Below are 17,774 nucleotides of genomic sequence, written 5' to 3' on the forward strand. Positions count from 1 at the left end.
CCATCATCAGCTGTCAGACTGCAGAAACCCATATGGGGTTGCCTGACTCGCACCCACTGTCTGGAATGCAAACAACATTTGTGTCACCTTTTCAGAAGTAGAAGTGAAAAGCAAAAGTGTTGCGCCACCTGGCTTGAGAATTGCAGCTAACAGGATGACAATCTATTCTGAAACCTGGTAATATTGAAGGTTGTCAAGGTGAACATTTTAGTTAGTCAAAGCATAGGGTGTTTGTCCCTAAATACCAGAAAATACCCGAGTGGCGCAGCGGCCTAAGACACTGCGTCTCAGTGTAAGAGGCGTCACTACAGTCCCTGGTTCGAATCCAGGCTGTATCATCCGGCCATGATTGGGAGTACAATAAATAAGAATTTGTTCTTAACTGACTTGCCTAGTTAAAATAAATATACAGCATAATAATACAAATTAGCCATACCCCCTGGATACATGTTGATACCCCCATTTACAACCACATTACTTGATGATGAATATCCAAGTTTACCCTAAAAACAGGTCAAATAGGTCATCAGTGGTTCTGCTTCCACTTTATTTCACAACCACTGATTTTATGATGCATGCCTTTGAATTACAACATGCAAAAATTACAAAGCCAGTATTTATAACTATGCCTATAAACATAGGCATAGTACAGGGGGACTGTGTCATTTATTAACTGAATTTCAGAGTATAGGTTATCTGAAGCATATCAGAAGTAAAGCTGCATATTCCTGGATGATTCTATCCGTTTTTTAAGAAACCACAACTCCTCATGAAACTAGATATTTTTCCAAAATTTGAACAAAAAAATAAATAAATACATTATTCAGTTTGGATATAATTTTCGGAAGATTCTCTGCTCTTACTCATCAGGAAAGCTTCGGGGATTCTAGGTAACTGTCCCCGAGTAGCTTGAGAACCTCATAAAAATGGGTGGGGAAAATATAAGTCTTCTCTGACTGCAGGTTATTGTGGGAGGAAACCCACCTCACCAGAGACCACCTCACCAGTAACTGCAAAATTAGGTTACCGTATGCTTACTGTGAAATACTGTATATCACATAAAAGGTGTATTGCACCCCCTGTTGGTCATGTATAGCAGTTTCAGTACAACTCATACAGACAATGCATTATTCAGTACCACCATCTTTCTAGGGCTTTATGCTCCTCTCAGTATTCCCCTTCTACAGCAACAGGTGAGTGGGCTTTCCACTGGTGGAAATTATGTCTCAATATGAAGTGGGATTTTACGATATCATTAATTTATTGACATCCACATGATTATTTACAATGAACAGTACACAACTACCTGGCCACCAAATCTGTAAAGGTGTATGCATAGCCAATTCTACAACACAGAATAGAGGCCAGAATACAAAAGTACAATATCTCACAGTATAAAAGTATTATCCATTTTTAAGGTAATGCTTGTGATATGCTGTCCGAGGGTAACTTTGGATGGGCCATTGTCCCCGAACCCCGTATTTATGCTGGCAGGACAGGGCCAGTCTGTTGTATCTGGTGTCGTGTGTGATCTTAAGTATGCTCTCTCTAATTCTTCTCTCTCTCCCCTCCCGGAGGACCTGAGTCCTAGGACAATGCCTCAGGACTAACTGGCCTGATGACCCCTGGCAGTCCCCGCCCCCAGTCCACCTGGTCGTGCTGCTCATCCAGTTTCTGCTATTCTGCCTGCGGTTATGGAACCCGGACCTGTTCACCGGACGTGCTACCTTGTCCAGGACCTGCTGTTTCGACCCTCTCTCTACCGCACCTGCTGTCTCGACCTCTGAATGCTCAGATTAAAAGCCAACTGATATTTACAGAGGGTGCAAAAGGTCAGCACCTCAGAAGTAACATGGGAGTCACAATCATTCCATGGAGGGCCAAGTGTCTGCTGGTTTTTGTCTTTCAATTAAGACCTAGACAACCAGGTGAGGGGAGTTCCTTACTAATCAGTGACCTTAATTTATCAATCAATTACAAGGGAGCAGAAAAAACCTGCTGACACTCGGCCCTCCGTGGAATGAATTTGACACGTGCTCTATAAATCACTGTGATTATTTGACTCTGCTAGTTATCTACGCACTTTTGAACATCTTGAAGAACAATCCGGCTTTAATGGCCATGTACTCTAAATAATCTCCATCTGGCCACGCCTCAGAGCCTGGTTCCTCTCTAGGTTTCTTCCTAGTTCCAGCCTTTCTAGGGAGTTTTCCTAGCCATTGTGCTTCTACATCTGCATTGCTTGCTCTTTGGGGTTTTAGGCTGGGTTTCTGTAGAAGCACTTTGTGACAACTGCTGATGTAAAAAGGGATTTATAAATACATTAGATGGATATGAACCCTATAAATCTCAGTCCCAAACAAAACATGAAAGTAACTAAGAACATAACAATGTAGACGTGTCACACACCGTCAAAGAAAGGTTATAATACTTGCAATGGTACACATTACTGTTTTTATTCCCGTACATTTTTAAAATTATATAAATTCAGGCTCAATGGCTGTAAACATCATGCTTTAAATACCAAAATATGAATTTCTTCCCAAACAGATGTCAGTTTGCCCTTTTTTTATTTATTTTTTATTAATTGTCAGCTATGAATTGCTCCCCGTTTACATCGGCACGTGTATGATGACGCAAAAAAAATGTTACGGAAAATCAACAATACCAAAGAAAACAAATGACCTTGCAGTTAAGACCAAGATAAAGTTGTGACATTCCTCCAAGAAAATAAAATACCCCATTCTTAGTGGTCATAAACCCTTACTTACTGACCAATAGGTTTCTCAGATGAATTCAAACACAGGACTCAATCCTAATTTGAGAAACACTACATTCTCATTTCTCAAGTCAGAATCTGGCTCTGTGTCGATAACCAAAACGTGTGGTTGCCATAAGCAATCTACACTGAGTATACAAAACATCAGGAACACCTGCTCTTTCCATGACAGACTGACCAGGTGAAAGCTATGACCCCTTCTTAATGTCACTTGTTAAATCCACTTCAATCAGTGTAGATGAAGGGGAGAAAACAGGTAACTTTTTTTTTATTTTTAAGCCTTGAGACAATTGAAACATGAATTGTGTATGTGTGCCATTCAGAGGGTGAATGGGCAAGACAAAAATGTAAGTTCCTTGGAATGAGGTGTGTATCAAGAATGGTCCACCACCCAAAGGACATCCAGCCCACTTGACACAACTGTGGGAAGCATTGGAGTCAACATGGGCCAGCACCATTGTGGAACGCTTTCAACACCTTGTAGAGTCCATGCGCCGACAAATTGAGGCTGTTCTGGGGGCAAAAGGGGGAGCAACTCAATATTAGGAAGGTGTTACGAATGTTTTGTACACTCAGTGTACAGTATTATGTATGCCGCAACCTGGATGCCAGACATTAGCTCACAGGCCTAGCAATGGCCAGATTCCACCATCTCCATGGCGATTCATGAGCACCTGTCTTATGGTTGGAGGAGAGCTGTAGGGGTTGAAAGCCAGTCAGCACTATGCTCCATTAACCTTGCTACAGGAAAATAACCACATCTATTCACCTTCACAAGTCTCTGTCATTCAATCGAAGGTCTTCTTTTTTCAAAGCATTCATCATATTCTCCTCATCTTCCTCATCCGTGTCAAAGAAATCATCCTCAAAAAACGATCCATATTCCTGCGCATGCACAGAAACCTCATTCGATATCAGGTGAGGTGAGCCCTCCACAAAATCAGCAAACCTGTGGATCACAACATCATTGCCTTTAACATCAAGCTTTTGAACAACACTGATCATATGTTTAGTTCAAACCAGGAATGGGAAAGAGACAGTTACGTGACTAGTAGTAGACCTAAAAAGACAATAGTCACCCTGGAACTGAAATCTAGCTTTTCAGGCTAGCAGGACATACATTTCAGTAGGTATTTCAATGCTACTGACTGTCACCTTTTTGGGGACGCAAGTCGAGAGACGGCCTTCCATTTGCTGAAGTCTGGACTGCTGCAGTACTTCCTCAGCTCCTCCAGGGCATGCTGCGTCTCCACCTCCCCCTGTTTCTGGAACTCCTCTTCAGTCAGCAGCCGACGAGGCTCTGGCTTCCAGCGCAGAGTTGGCTTGACTTTGCTGCACAATGAGAATTCTAACATTATTAAAAATGCCAATAAACACGAATAAAAGAATCATTAGAGTTATAAAAAACTACCGCCAAGCAAGAAGGATCAATGAAATGGAATACTCCAGGTTCTTAGAGCAGAAGGCAGCCACGATGATGGCCAACGCCACTTGCTGAACCTGGATCCCACTGTAGATCAGTAGCAGGCCAAACAACTGCAGTGTCCAGGACAGGATATTTATACTCCTTTCCTCCACAAGAGGGCCATGACGATAGCACACAGCAAAACTGATAAACCCAACCACTGCAGCATAGCCTAAAGTACACAGAAACAATTCATTAAACTGTTCCTACTACAAACATGGAGCAATGGTTGTGAACTTATCATACCAGATACAAAAAGTTAGAGCGATAAACAAGGTACTTCTGAGAGTTTGTTGCGATTGTGTTTATTACTATCGATACTTACCAAAAGCCATGTGCCAGTGCTCTCTCAGAATCATCTGTAGGTTCCTGAACACAAGCTGGATGATGTAAACGGAAAAGGACCAACCACCAACTATTACCATGTAAAATGGGCTTTTCTGAGAAAAGAAAATGAAGATTATGGGGTATGAAATCTAAACATATATTTTTATGACTCTCGTACATGATACAAATCAGAAAGGTCTCCCAAATATGAACTATCAGGGTAGACCCCGACTTTTTGTTTTGTTCAAATCAAAATGTGTTAGTAGTGGGTGAGGCCTTGATATAGAAGACTTGACTTCTTACCTTGGGCAGAAAGCGTGCCATGATGAAGATGAGGATGATAAGGGAGGCAATCATACCTGTGCTCATGCCAGCAGAGTAATAGAATACCTGACTCCTGTTAGATAGCAACAAAAAACCACATCAATCATCCTAGCCGCGGGAAGTAGGGGTGCTGCAGCACCACCTGATAAATCAGAAATAAATAATAATCCACATTTTGTGAGAAAAAAAATGGTTTTCACTGGGCCTTTATTACTCCCGTATGAGCGGACAAAAATGTCTCAGCAGCGCGGCAAGAATAAATTCTCTACAGCCCCACCCCTAAACATATTCCCGCAGCCATTACAATCATAAAGGCGAGATTATCAGGATCATGTCATTAAAATAGAGGGTAAAATGTGAACACAATTCATTTAGTTACCTGCTGAGTGAGTCTGCAAAGATGAATAACAGCACTCCAGCCAGGAATGTCACAAACATGTAAATGTCAAATTCTGCAGGAGTAAAGCAGAGACAGCAAAGATTCCACATGAAATCAATATGTAATAGGCTCGTAACTAACAAAGACAGCCCACCTTTCCTTTAACTTACTTCGTATGGGCATTACAGTGTATTGTGCTCCAAGGTTGATGGGGTCAATCTTGAAGCAGGTCTTTGGGCTGAACAGGCTGATGCTGATGGTGGTTTCATTGGTCTGCTCAAGCATTAGGTACTGCACAAGACCCCAGACACTGAAGTGTTCTAGTTCCTGCAGCTTCTCCTCATCCTCCACAACAGTCACCTTCAGCTGTTTCGAGCTCCATACTCTAATCTGTCGGCAATAAGACAAGTATTAGCTACACACAAATATAAAACATACAGTGCATTTTGGAAAGTATTCAGACCCCTTGACCTTTTCCACATGTTACGTCACAGCCTCATTCTAAAATGGATTAAATTAAAACAAATCCTCAGCAATCTACACACAACACCTCATAAATGACAAAGCAAGAAAAGGTTTCAAATGTTTTATTTTATTTATTAAAAATGAATAGAAATACCTTATTTACATACAGTACCAGTCAAAAGTTTGGACACACCTACTCATTCCAGGGTATTTCTTATGTTTCACTATTTTCGACATTATGGAATAATAGTGAAGACATTAAAACTATGAAATAACACATACGAAATCATGTAGTAACCAAAAAAAGTGTTAAACAAATCGAAATATATTTCAGATTCTTTAAAGTAGCCAACCTTCGCCTTGATGACCAGTTTTGCACACTCTTGGCATTCTCTCAATCAGCTTCATGAGGTAAAAACCTGGAATGCATTTCACTTAAAAGGTGTGCCTTGTTAAAAGTTGTGGAATTCCCTTTCTTCTTAATGTGTTTGAGCAAATCAGTTGTCTTCTGACAAGATAGGGGTGGTATACAGAAGATAATATGACTTGGTCTTTTACCAAGTAGGGCTATGGCAAGAATAGCTCAAATAAGCAAAGAGAAATGACAGTCCATTACTTTAAGACATGAAGGTCAGTCAATCTGGACAATTTCAAGAACTTTGAAAGTTTCTTCAAGCGCAAAAGCCATCAAGCACTATGATGAAACTGGCGCTCATGAGGACCGCCACAGTAAAAGAAGACCCAGAGTTACCTCTGCTGCAGAGGATAAGTTCATTAGAGTTACCAGCCTCAGAAATTGCAGCCCAAATAAATGCGTTCAGAGTTCAAGTAATAGACATCTCAACATTAGTTAAATAAAAGGTTAAAAAAATAGAAGACTGCGTGAATCAGGCCTTCATGGTCGATTTGCTGCAAAGAAACCACTACTTAAGGACACCAATAAGAAGAAAATACTTGCTTGGGCCAAGAAACACAAGCAATGGAAATTAGACCGGTGGAAATCTGTAATTTGGTCTGATGAGTCCAAATTTGAGATTTTTGATTCCAACCGCCGTGTCTTCGTGAGACGCAGAGTAGGTGAACGGATGACCTCCGCATGTGTGGTTCCCACCGTGAAGCACGGAGGAGGTGTGATGTTGTGGGGGTGCTTTGCTGGTGACACTATCTGTGATTTATTTAGACTTCAAAGCACACTTAACCAGCATGGCTACCACAGCATTCTGCAGCGACACGCCATCCCATCTGGTTTGCTCTTAGTGGGACTATCATTTGTTTTTATACAGGACAATGACCCAACACACCTCCAGGCTGTGTAAGGGCTATTTGACCAAGAAGGAGAGTGATGGAGTTCGGCATCAGATGACCTGGCCTCCACAACCACCCGACCTCAACCCGATTGAGATGGTTTGGGATGAGTTGGACTGCAGAGTGAAGGAAATGCAGCCAACAAGTGCTCAGCATATGTGGGAACTCCTTCAAGACTGTTAGGAAAGCGTTCCAGGTGAAACTAGTTGAGAGAATGCCAAAAGTGTGCAAAGCTGTCATCAAGGCAAAGGGTGGCTACTTTGAAAAATCAAAATCTAGGTGTTTAACACTTTTTTGGTTACTAAATTATTCCATATGTCTTAATTCATAGTTTTGATAAAACCCTTGATTGAGTAGGTGTGTCCAAACTTCTGACTGGTACTGTAAGTATTCAGACACTTTGCTATGAGACTCGAAATTGAGCTCGGGTGCATCCTGTTTCCATTGATCATCCTTGAGATGTTTCTACAACTTGATTGGAGTCCACCTGTGGTAAATTCAATTGATTGGATATGATTTGGAAAGGCACACACCTGACTATATAAGGTCCCACAGTTGACAGTGCATGTCAGAGCAAAAACCAAGCCATGAGGTCGAAAGAATTGTCCGTAGAGTGCTGAGACAGGATTATGTTGACGCACAGATCTGGGGAAGGGTACCAAAAAATGTTTGCAGCATTGAAGCTACCCAAGAACACAGAGGCTTCCAACATTCTTAATGGAACCACCAAGACTCTTCCTAGAGCTGGCCAGCCGGCCAAATGGAGCAATCGAAGGAGAAGGGCCTTAGTCAGGGAGATGAACAAGAACCCGATGGTCACTGACAGAGCTCTAGAGTTCTTCTGTGGAGATGGGAGAACCTTCCAGTAGGACATCCATCTCTGCAGCACTCCACCAATCGGGCTTTATGGTAGAGTGGCCAGACGGAAGCCACTCCTCAGTAACAGGCACATGACAGCCCGCTTGGAGTTTGCCAAAAGGCACCAAAAGTACTCTCAGACCATGAGAAACAAGATTCTCTGGTCTGATGAAACCAAGATGGAACACTGAATGCCAAGTGTCACATTTGGAGGAAACCTGGAACCATCCCTATGGTGAAGCATGGCGGTGGCAGAATCATGCTGTTGGGATGTTTTTCAGCGGCAAGGAATGGGAGACTAGTCAGGATCGAGTGAAGGATGAACGGAGCAAAGTACAGAGAGATCCTTGATGAAAACCTGCTCCAGAGCGCTCAGGACCTCGGAATGGGGCGAAGGTTCACCTTCCAACAGGACAACTACCCTAAGCACACAGCCAAGACAATGCAGGAGTGGCTTCGGTACAAGTCTCTGAATGTCCTTGAGTGGCCCTGCCAGAGCCCGGACATAAACCTGATCGAACATCTCTGGAGACCTGAAAATAAGCTCAGCAAAAAAAGAAACGTCCTCTCACTGTCAACTGCGTTTACTTTCAGCTACCTTAACATGTGTAAATATTTGTATGAACATAACAAGATTCAACAACAGACATAAACTGAGCAAGTTCCACAGACATGTGACTAACAGAAATGGAATAATGCGTCCCTGAACAAGGGGGGGGGTCAAAATCAAAAGTAACAGTCAGTATTTGGTGTGGCCACCAGCTGCATTAAGTACTGCAGTGCATCTCCTCATGGACTGCACCAGATTTGCCAGTTTTTGCTGTGAGACGTTACCCCATTTTTCCACCAAGGCACCTGCAAGTTCCCAGATATTTCTGGGGGGAATGGTCCTAGCCCTCACCCTCCGATCCAACAGGTCCCAGACATGCTCAATGGGATTGCGATACGGGCTCTTCGCTGGTCATGGCAGAACACTGACATTCCTGTCTTGCAGGAAATCATGCACGACTGATGGCATTGTCATGCTGGAGGGATGTCAGGATGAGCCTGCAGGAAGGGTACCACAAGAGGGAGGACGATGTCTTCCCTGTAACGCACAGCGTTGAGATTGCCCGCAATGACAACAAGCTCAGTCCGATGATGCTGTGACACACCGCCCCAGACGATGACGGACCCTCCACCTCCAAATCAATCCCGCTCCAGAGTACAGGCCTCGCTCGTTCCTTCGACGATAAACGCGAATCGTCAGTGAAGAGCACTTTTTGCCAGTCCTGTCTGGTCCAGCGATGGTGGGTTTGTGCCCATAGGCGACGTTGTTGCCGGTGATGTCTGGTGAGGATCTGCCTTACAATAGGCCTACAAGCCCTCAGTCCAGCCTCTCTCAGCCTATTGCGGACAGTCTGAGCACTGGAGGAGGGATTGTGCGTTCCTGGTGTAACTCAGGCAGTTGTTGTTGCCACTCTGTACCTGTCCCGCAGGTGTGATGTTCGGATGTACCGATCCTGTGCAGGTGTTGATACACGTGGTCTGCCACTGCGAGGACGATCAGCTGTCCGTCCTGTCTCCCTGTAGCGCTGTCTCAAAGTACGGACATTGCAATTTATTGCCCTGGCCATATCTGCGGTCCTCATGCCTCCTTGCAGCATGCCTAAGGCACGTTCACGCAGATGAGCAGGGTCCCTAGGCATCTTTCTTTTGGTGTTTTTCAGAGTCAGTAGAAAGGCCTCTATAGTGTCCTAAGTTTTCATAACTGTGACCTGCTTACCATCTGTAAGCTGTTAGTGTCTTAACGACCGTTCCACAGGTGCATGTTCATTAATTGTTCATTAAACAAGCATGGGAAACAGTGTTTAAACCCTTTACAATGAAGATCTGTGAAGTTATTTGAATTTTTACGAATTATCTTTGAAAGACCTTTTTTTTGCTGAGTATAGCTGTGCAGTAACGCTCTCCAGCCAACCTGACAGAGCTTGAAAGGATCTGCAGAGAAGAATGGGAGAAACTCCTCAAATACAGGTATGCCAAGCTTGTAGCGTCATACCCACGAAGACGCGAGGCTGTAATTGCTTTCAAAATTGTTTTTAAAAGGGCTGAGTAAAGGGTCTGAATACTTATGTAAATGTAATACTTCAGTTATAATTTTTTTAATAAATTACCACAAATTTCTAAGAACCTGTTTTTTGCTTGTCGTTATGGGGTTTTGTGTATAGATTGACGACGGGGGAAAAAACGATTTAATCCATTTTAGAATACAGCTGTAACCTAACAAAATCTAGAAAAAGTCAAGGGGTCTGAATACTTCCCAAAACCATTTTCTGTTAAAGCGAGGCACCACAGGCTGAAATGAAATTTCCATTAGAATTTTCAAAAAGTAAACAAAAATGTAAACTTGATGAAAATGTTTATTTTCCTTGGTTTATCATATAACCGTCAATTTTTATGAATTTTAATATCTTTAAAATGGACATACATCAATAATTTTGAAGCTCAGTACATTAATTTACACCTAATTTCAAAGCCCATTTCATAGTGTTACAAACTGGACTATATTTAGTTACTGAATTTGAAGATATGGTGATTGGGTATAAATAGGGGTTTGGCAGACTAAATTTCCCAAAAGTCAGACTCTTCCCACACGCCAACTCATTTTCTCAGCTTCAGAAGCATCTGCATTCACCACATTTTGTGTGGTTATCCTTAGATACAGTTTAAGTTGGAAGTTTACATACACTTAGGTTGGAGTCATTAAAACTCATTTTTCAACCACTCCACAAATTTCTTCTATAGTTTTGGCAAGTCAGTTAGAACATCTACTTTGTGCATGACACAATTCATTTTTCCAACAATTGTTTACAGACAGATTATTTCACTTATAATTCACTGTATCACAATTCCAGTGGGTCAGAAGTTTACATAAACTAAGTTGACTGTGCTTTTAAACAGCTTGGAAAATTCTAGAAAATTATGTCATAGCTTTAGAAGCTTCTGATAGGCTAATTGACATCATTTGAGTCAATTGGACGTGTACCTGTGGATGTATTTCAAGGCCTACCTTCAAACTCCGTGACTCTTTGCTTGACATTATGGGAAAATCAAAATAAATCAGCCAAGACCTCAGAAATCTATTTTGTAGACCTCCACAAGTCTGGTTCATCCTTGGGAGCAATTTACAAACGCCTGAAGGTACCACGTTCATCTGTACAAACAATAGTAAGCAAGTATAAACACCATGGGACCACGCAGCCGTCATACCGCTCAGGAAGGAGGCACGTTCTGTCTCCTAGAGATGAACGTTCTTTGGTGCGAAAAGTGCAAATCAATCCCAGAACAACAGCAAAGGACCTTGTGAAGATGCTGGAGGAAACCGGTACAAAAGTATCTATATCCACAGTAAAACGAGTCCTATATCGACATAACCTGAAAGACCGCTCAACAAGGAAGAAGCCACTGCTCCAAAACAGCCATAAAAAAGCCAGACTACGGTTTGCAACTGCACATGGGGACAAAGATCGTACTTTTTGGAGAAATGGTCCGATGAAACAAAAATAGAACTGTTTGGCCATAATGACCATCGTTATGTTCGGAGGAAAAAGGGGGAGGCTTGCAAGCCGAAGAACACCATCCCAACCGTGAAGCACAGGGGTGGCAGCATCATGTTATGGGGGTGCTTTGCTGCAGGAGGGACTGGTGCACTTCACAAAATAGATGGCATAATGAGGATAGAAAATTATTTGGATATACTGAAGCAACATCAGTCAGGAAGTTAAAGCTTGGTGGCAAATGGGTCTTCCAAATGGACAATGACCCAAAGCATACATCCAAAGTTGTGGCAAAACGGCTTAAGGACAACAAAGTCAAGGTATTGGGAGTGGCCGTCACAAAGCCCTGACCTCAATCCTATAGAAAATTTGTGGGCAGAACTGAAAAAGCCTGTGCGAGCAAGGAGGCCTACAAACCTGACTCAGGTACACCAGCTCTGTGGAGGAGGAATGGGCCAAATTTCACCCAACTTATTGTGGGAAGCTTGTGGAAGGCTACCCAAAACGTTTGACCCAAGTTAAACAATTTAAAGGCAAAGCTACCAAATACTAATTGAGTGTATGTAAACTTCTGACCCACTGGGAATGTGATGAAAGAAATAAAAGCTGAAATAAATAATTATCTTAACTATTATTCTGACATTTCACATTCTTAAAATAAAGTGGTGATCCTGACCTAAGACGGGAAAGTTTTACTAGGACTAAATGTCAGGAATTGTGAAAAAATGGGTTTAAATGTATTTGGCTAAGGTGTATGTAAACTTCCGACTTCAACTGTATATTCTCCAGAATTGCCCAGAGAAAATTTATATGTTGTCCATTTTTGATTCTACATAACATTTTCTTAGGAAACTTTTTTTGTTGTCTTTAGTATTTTACAGATAGAAAGATGAAAACAAGTATTTATCCAAAATGTGCTTTGGACACGTCCAGTCCTGGAATGTCTAAACAAAATGAAACCAAAACATCATCCAGTGTCCATAAAAATGGAATAGCGTGATATGCAAATATTCACATATCACCATATTTGCATATTTTAAAGGGATATTTTGGAATTTTAACAACGAGACCCTTTATTTACTTCCCTAGGGTCAGACGAACTTGTGGATGCCATTTTTATGTCTGTCTGCAGTACGAAGGAAGCTCGAGGTAGTGTCACAAGCCAATACTAACTAGTGTTAGCACAATGACTGGAAGTCTATGGGTATCTACTTCGTCAATGCGCTGATGCTAGTTAGCAACTTCCTTCAAACCGCAAGCAGAGACATAAATGGTATCCTCAAGTTCATCTGACTCTGGGGACGTAGATAAATGGCCTCATTGCCAAAATCTTGAAGTATCCCTTAAATAAAATATTTATGAAAAGTTAAATATACAAAAAAGTAATGTGTCTACATTTAACTGGTCAAATCTGAGAACCAGCCTGTTTGTGCTATCATGCCAACTCCTTACCCCTTGTCACTCATTGGCATAACAACAATGAAGTTGGCAAGAGCACAAACAAATTTGGGACTAGCCTACTTTTCTCTTACCTGGATTCTTGTCCATGTTTCCTTCCAACCTGGGACAATTGGGTTGAGATAGCAGAAGTGACTCGACCCTGTTCTGTCAGACTCCTGGCCATCTTTGATATTGATTATGTTGATATTACTTCCTGTGAAAATTGCAAGTTGTGAGGGCACCGACTGTATTTATCAGCAAACTTCTGAATGCTTTGCACAATCTGCTAGCGAGCCAACCAAAGTCAAGCTGGACATTGGCTTTCATGACAGGGCTTAGCTAGTAGCTACATATCTACTAGCTTATGTAACGTAAGTGAGACACCAGAAACAGACCACGATTGAAGTATTTGGCTAACGCTAGCTGACTTGGTTATAGCCGAAGATGTATGTTATAGCGAACGTCAGCTAAGCAAGTAAAGAGTGTGGAATGTGGACTCGGAGGGTTGCAGCAGCTGGCTAGCTAATGTTAGTTTCTGGTACTAGTTTAACTTTCCATTTTAATCACTTACCTAGCTAGAGTGTATTATATATATATATAATCCAATGACTGTATATAAGAAGGGTCTAATCTCACCTGGATACTGACAGAATAACTAACGTTAGTTCGCTAGCATGCAGGCTAGCTATAACGTTAGTTCACCTGGCTGGACCAGTTAAACGTTTGCTAAATTTGCTCGATAACTTGCCTCATCGCAAACAAAAAGTTAGCATCAAGCATTTCAAATTGGCTATCAATTCCCCACCCCGCTTCAAATTACCTAGCTAGCTATATACTATACCTGGGGTTTGGTGTGTCCCTAATATACACAAAAGCACAATTAGCAAAACTATTTTGGAGAGGGGTCCATTTTTCCATTTCATGTATCCCGCCATGACAGAAGTCTACACCGAAACCACGTGGTTCTTGTTACAGAAACAACTACCCAATCACATAAGAGGTAAACTGTTCCGATACATTCAAGATGTGAATGTTTATGAATTTGTAGAAATTATGCGAAAATAAGACATTATGGGCACAGAAAGAACAAATCTTGATTGTAAGTATATTTGTTATGGGGGTATATTTTCTACTCGTGTCATGTTTATTTGAAAGACTAGATGATAAATAAATCACACCTTGGTCTGTGGAAGAAAAAAAAATCTAATGCGTCACAATCTACTTGAAAAGGTACAATATTTTCTGTTCTGTCTTTCTACCACAGGGGACAGCCATCCGCTTACCTTAAAGGTAAAGTGGCTCGATTTTCAGTCAATTGCTGTAGGTGGTGTTTCTATATCACATACACCTCATCACCCTTTGATGTTGTGAATTATTACACTACATAACATGAAGGACTTTATTCACATGCACTTTATGTTCTGCAATAGTGCTGACCGCTTGGTCCCTCAACGCAGATGGTTAACTACTATAGGAAGCCTAGGCAGAGAGCTCTGTAATTATTGTACAAATGTGTTTTTTCAACTTTTTAAATTTTATTTTGATAACAATTCGTTTTTATTGCATATATCTGGTGGTTTTGAGCCACGGATTTGCGGTTGACTGACAGGTTAAATATTTTTGGCTTGGCTAGCTAGCTAATGTTTTAGTTTAAAAAAATGCACCTAGAGGGACACATTACCAGCTTTTTTGTTTCACCTTGCTGCCAGTTCGTGATCATTTGAGAACTTAATGAATACAGCAGTGCTGAGGCAGTAGAGGGCTTGTAAGTGAGGACGACTGGCTACTATTCTGAACTTTGTGTGGTGATCTTTTTGGTGCCCAGAGCTGCTGAGGCATCAACCAAGTGGGGGCTACACAGAGTGGAAACCCAGTGGTTATAAAACAGGCTGGTTCCCAGACTTGCCCTCTACAAGATCAATATCCATCAATATCAATATCATCTACCATCCTCTGACCAGCTCCCTTCACCAGCCATGAACTGACCCTCTCCATCTTCAGATGATGCAGCATTCAAAGACTTCATCTCTCTTGGTTTACCTGTCATGATACTGTACATTGCTTGTTTGTTTTTTGCTCTTGAATCGCTTTGAGATGAAGAAGCTCTTCTTCATCTTCTTCTTTTTTTTCTTCTTCTTCTGTGGATTTTATACGCCGGTTGGCAACCAACTTTAAGGTGCATTATCGCCACAAACTGGACTGGAGTGTGGACCAGAGACAGTGAAGGTCTAAATCCTACCCAATAATCTAATCTCCCTAAGGAAACGAAATACATCATTAAATACTACATTCACTTAATCCTGGCACAATCCTGGCACTTCAACCCCATTACTCCACAAATCCAATAACATTTGCTCCCTTTCTCTCACATATTTCTGGCACTGAAATAGAACATGTTCCACTGCCTTCATCTTCTCCTGACAATGATCACACCTCCCAGTCGAATGTTTCCCCACCACTTTCAATGTACTATTTAGCCTTTATGTCCCAGTCGCAGCCTTGTGACTACACTTTCTTCCCTTCTCTCTTGGCCTGAGGACCTCTCTGCCTCCACCTTTTCCTGGATCTTATACAGGTGTCTTCCCTTACACACCCTGTTCCCCAACTCTTGCCACTTATTTTTAACCACTGTTCTTATTAATCCCTTGGTTTCTGCTTTACTGATTGACAGTTCCATCTCAACATTAGTATGTTTAAGAGCCTGCCCTGGCAATAATATCCACTTCCTCGTTCCCCTCTACTCCCTATGAAAAGCTCTGTAGAAATGTAATGTAGAAATGTAATAACTTATTATTATTATCACTGATTAGTCCATTATTAATGTAGGCCGCTCTGTGTAGTGTCGCTCTGTGGTACAGGAAGTCTATAGCTTTCCGCAGAGAAACACTGAGCACTACATGACTCAGAGATCCTCTGATATCATCCCCTATGTCACAGGGAACAGCACTATCTGTAGCCCTTAACAGAATTTGGTCTTTTTGCTCTTTTCAAAATAGAAACTCTGTAGAACATTGACTACAATATTGTCTATGAGTAGGCTAATGTTGTTGAGCCTATATAGTTGAATCTTAAATGAAAATAAAATGTTCACACTACAAGATTAACACCATGTGATATAGTGTGAATGCAACCAACTTGTGGATCACCATGTGTACTCTTTCAGAATTGTGATCATGACTACGTCCCCTGGCCTTCGAAAACCTCATCCCCATGCAACACAGCTTTTGAGAGCTCTGATCAGCTCACTCCTATTTGTGCCTGCCCTGCCCTATATAATGGAGCTATATACGGGGAGCTATATAATGGAGCTATATACGGGGAGCACCAGTACCAGATCAATGTGCAGAGGTACGTGGTACTTATGTACATGAAAGCAGGATAAAGTAACAAGGCTTCCAGATAGATAATAATAAGAGTAAAATAAAGAACAGTAGCAGCAGCAAATGATGAGTGTAAAAGTGTGTGTGAGTGTGCGTGTGTGTGTTTGTTTGTGTTGTGTCGGGTTGCGTGTTATGTGTGTGTGTATGTACGCGTCTGTAGTGTTTTGAATATGTGAGGGATTTGTGTGAGAGTGACAGTGTAGTGTGTATATGGTGTGTATATAAAGTCTAGTGAGTGAGAGTAGGGTCAGTGCAGGTTAGAGTCAGTGCAGATAGTTGGGGTACCATTAATTGACTATTTAGCAGTCTGGCTATTTAACAGTTATGGCTTGTGGGTAGAAGCTGTCTCAGAGCCTGTTGGTCCTTGAGCCGATGCTCCGGTACCATTTGCCGGACGGTAGCAGAGTGAACAGTCTATGGCTTGGGTGGCTGGAGTATGGCAATTTTTCGGGCCTTCCTTTGACACCGCCTGCTATAGAGGTCATGGATGGCACGGAGCTCGGGCCCCAGTGATGTACTGGGCTGTCCGCACCACCCTTTGTTGTGCTTTGCGGTCAAGGGTGGTGCAATTGCCATACCAAGCGGTGATGTAGCCAGCCATGATGCTCTCGATGGTGGAGCTGTTGAACCTTTTGAGGACCTGAGGGCCCATGGCAAATCTTTTCAGCCTCCTGAGGGGGAAGAGGTGCTGCCGTGCCCTCTTCATGACTGTGTTGGTGTGTGTGGACCATGTTAAGTCATTCGTGATGTGGACTCCAAGGAACTTAAAGCTCTCGACTCGCTCTACAACAGCTCTGTCGATGTGGATGGGGTCGTGCTCTCCCCTCTTTCTGCTATAGTCCATGATCAGGTCCTTGGTCTAACATGCTGACCACACCGCTCGTGTCGCTAGCGGTACACCTACACTGCTCTCGTGCCTTAGCGAGCATTTGCGTGGCCAGGCGCTAGAATATTTGTGACGGTCAATGCGCTGCAAGTCTGGCCTCTCCCATCTTCTCATTGGTTTTTAGGAGCATATACACACGTGGGTGATTGAAAGATGAACTGACATCCACACTCCAGTTGGTTGTAGTAATGCACCGTAAAGTTGGTTGCCAACCGCCATATAAAGTCCAAAGAAGTAAAAAAGAAGCCTGAGGAAGGAGGAGAGATGACGAGAAAGGAATTCGGGTTACCGTTTTATCTGTGGATTCATTGTCGGAGTAGAAGACCTTGTGATTTCAAGTAAAATAACAACCCAATGTTTATATCCCAGAACAAATTAGGTAGCAACAGCAAGCTAGCTAGCTAAATTGCCATAAATGTTTTAACGCTTTTCGACCTGTCCCCAGATTAATATAATTGGTTCAGAGTATGTTTTGATATTTCAACCTACGTGTCCTGATCGTGTCTAGTGTGGGGGTACAAAATCAACATGCGCGCGATGGCGCACATGCGCATCCGGTTTGGTCAGCATGTTACTGACATTGAGGGAGAGGTTGTTGTCCTGGCACCACATCCTCTCTGTAGGCTG

At 42.2% G+C, this 17,774-nt stretch overlaps 1 protein-coding gene across 4 annotated transcripts; it reads right to left on the bottom strand.

Moving 5' to 3' along the window:
• Positions 1-2,660: 2,660 nt before the first annotated feature.
• On the bottom strand, positions 2,661-13,865 carry LOC111977236 (nuclear envelope integral membrane protein 1-like). Of its 4 annotated transcripts, none has more exons than XM_024006606.2 (10): positions 13,723-13,865; positions 12,974-13,095; positions 5,445-5,664; positions 5,275-5,347; positions 4,875-4,968; positions 4,570-4,684; positions 4,191-4,416; positions 3,935-4,111; positions 3,549-3,728; positions 2,661-3,287 (listed from the first exon to the last, which is right to left on the bottom strand). In XM_024006606.2, the coding sequence occupies exons 1-9, from the start codon at positions 13,814-13,816 to the stop codon at positions 3,551-3,553; spliced, it is 1,299 nt and encodes a 432-aa protein (XP_023862374.1). In that variant the 5' UTR covers positions 13,817-13,865; the 3' UTR covers positions 2,661-3,287; positions 3,549-3,550. The 4 variants fall into 4 exon arrangements, with proteins under 4 accessions (XP_023862374.1, XP_023862375.1, XP_023862372.1 ...); XM_024006605.2 differs by having other exon boundaries at positions 2,972-3,292; positions 13,723-13,864; XM_024006607.2 differs by having other exon boundaries at positions 2,902-3,728; positions 4,224-4,416.
• Between the last annotated feature and the right edge of the window lie 3,909 nt (positions 13,866-17,774).

The sequence above is a fragment of the Salvelinus sp. IW2-2015 genome, linkage group LG17 (genome assembly GCF_002910315.2).
Source record: "Salvelinus sp. IW2-2015 linkage group LG17, ASM291031v2, whole genome shotgun sequence".
NCBI classification, from domain to species: Eukaryota; Metazoa; Chordata; class Actinopteri; order Salmoniformes; family Salmonidae; genus Salvelinus; species Salvelinus sp. IW2-2015.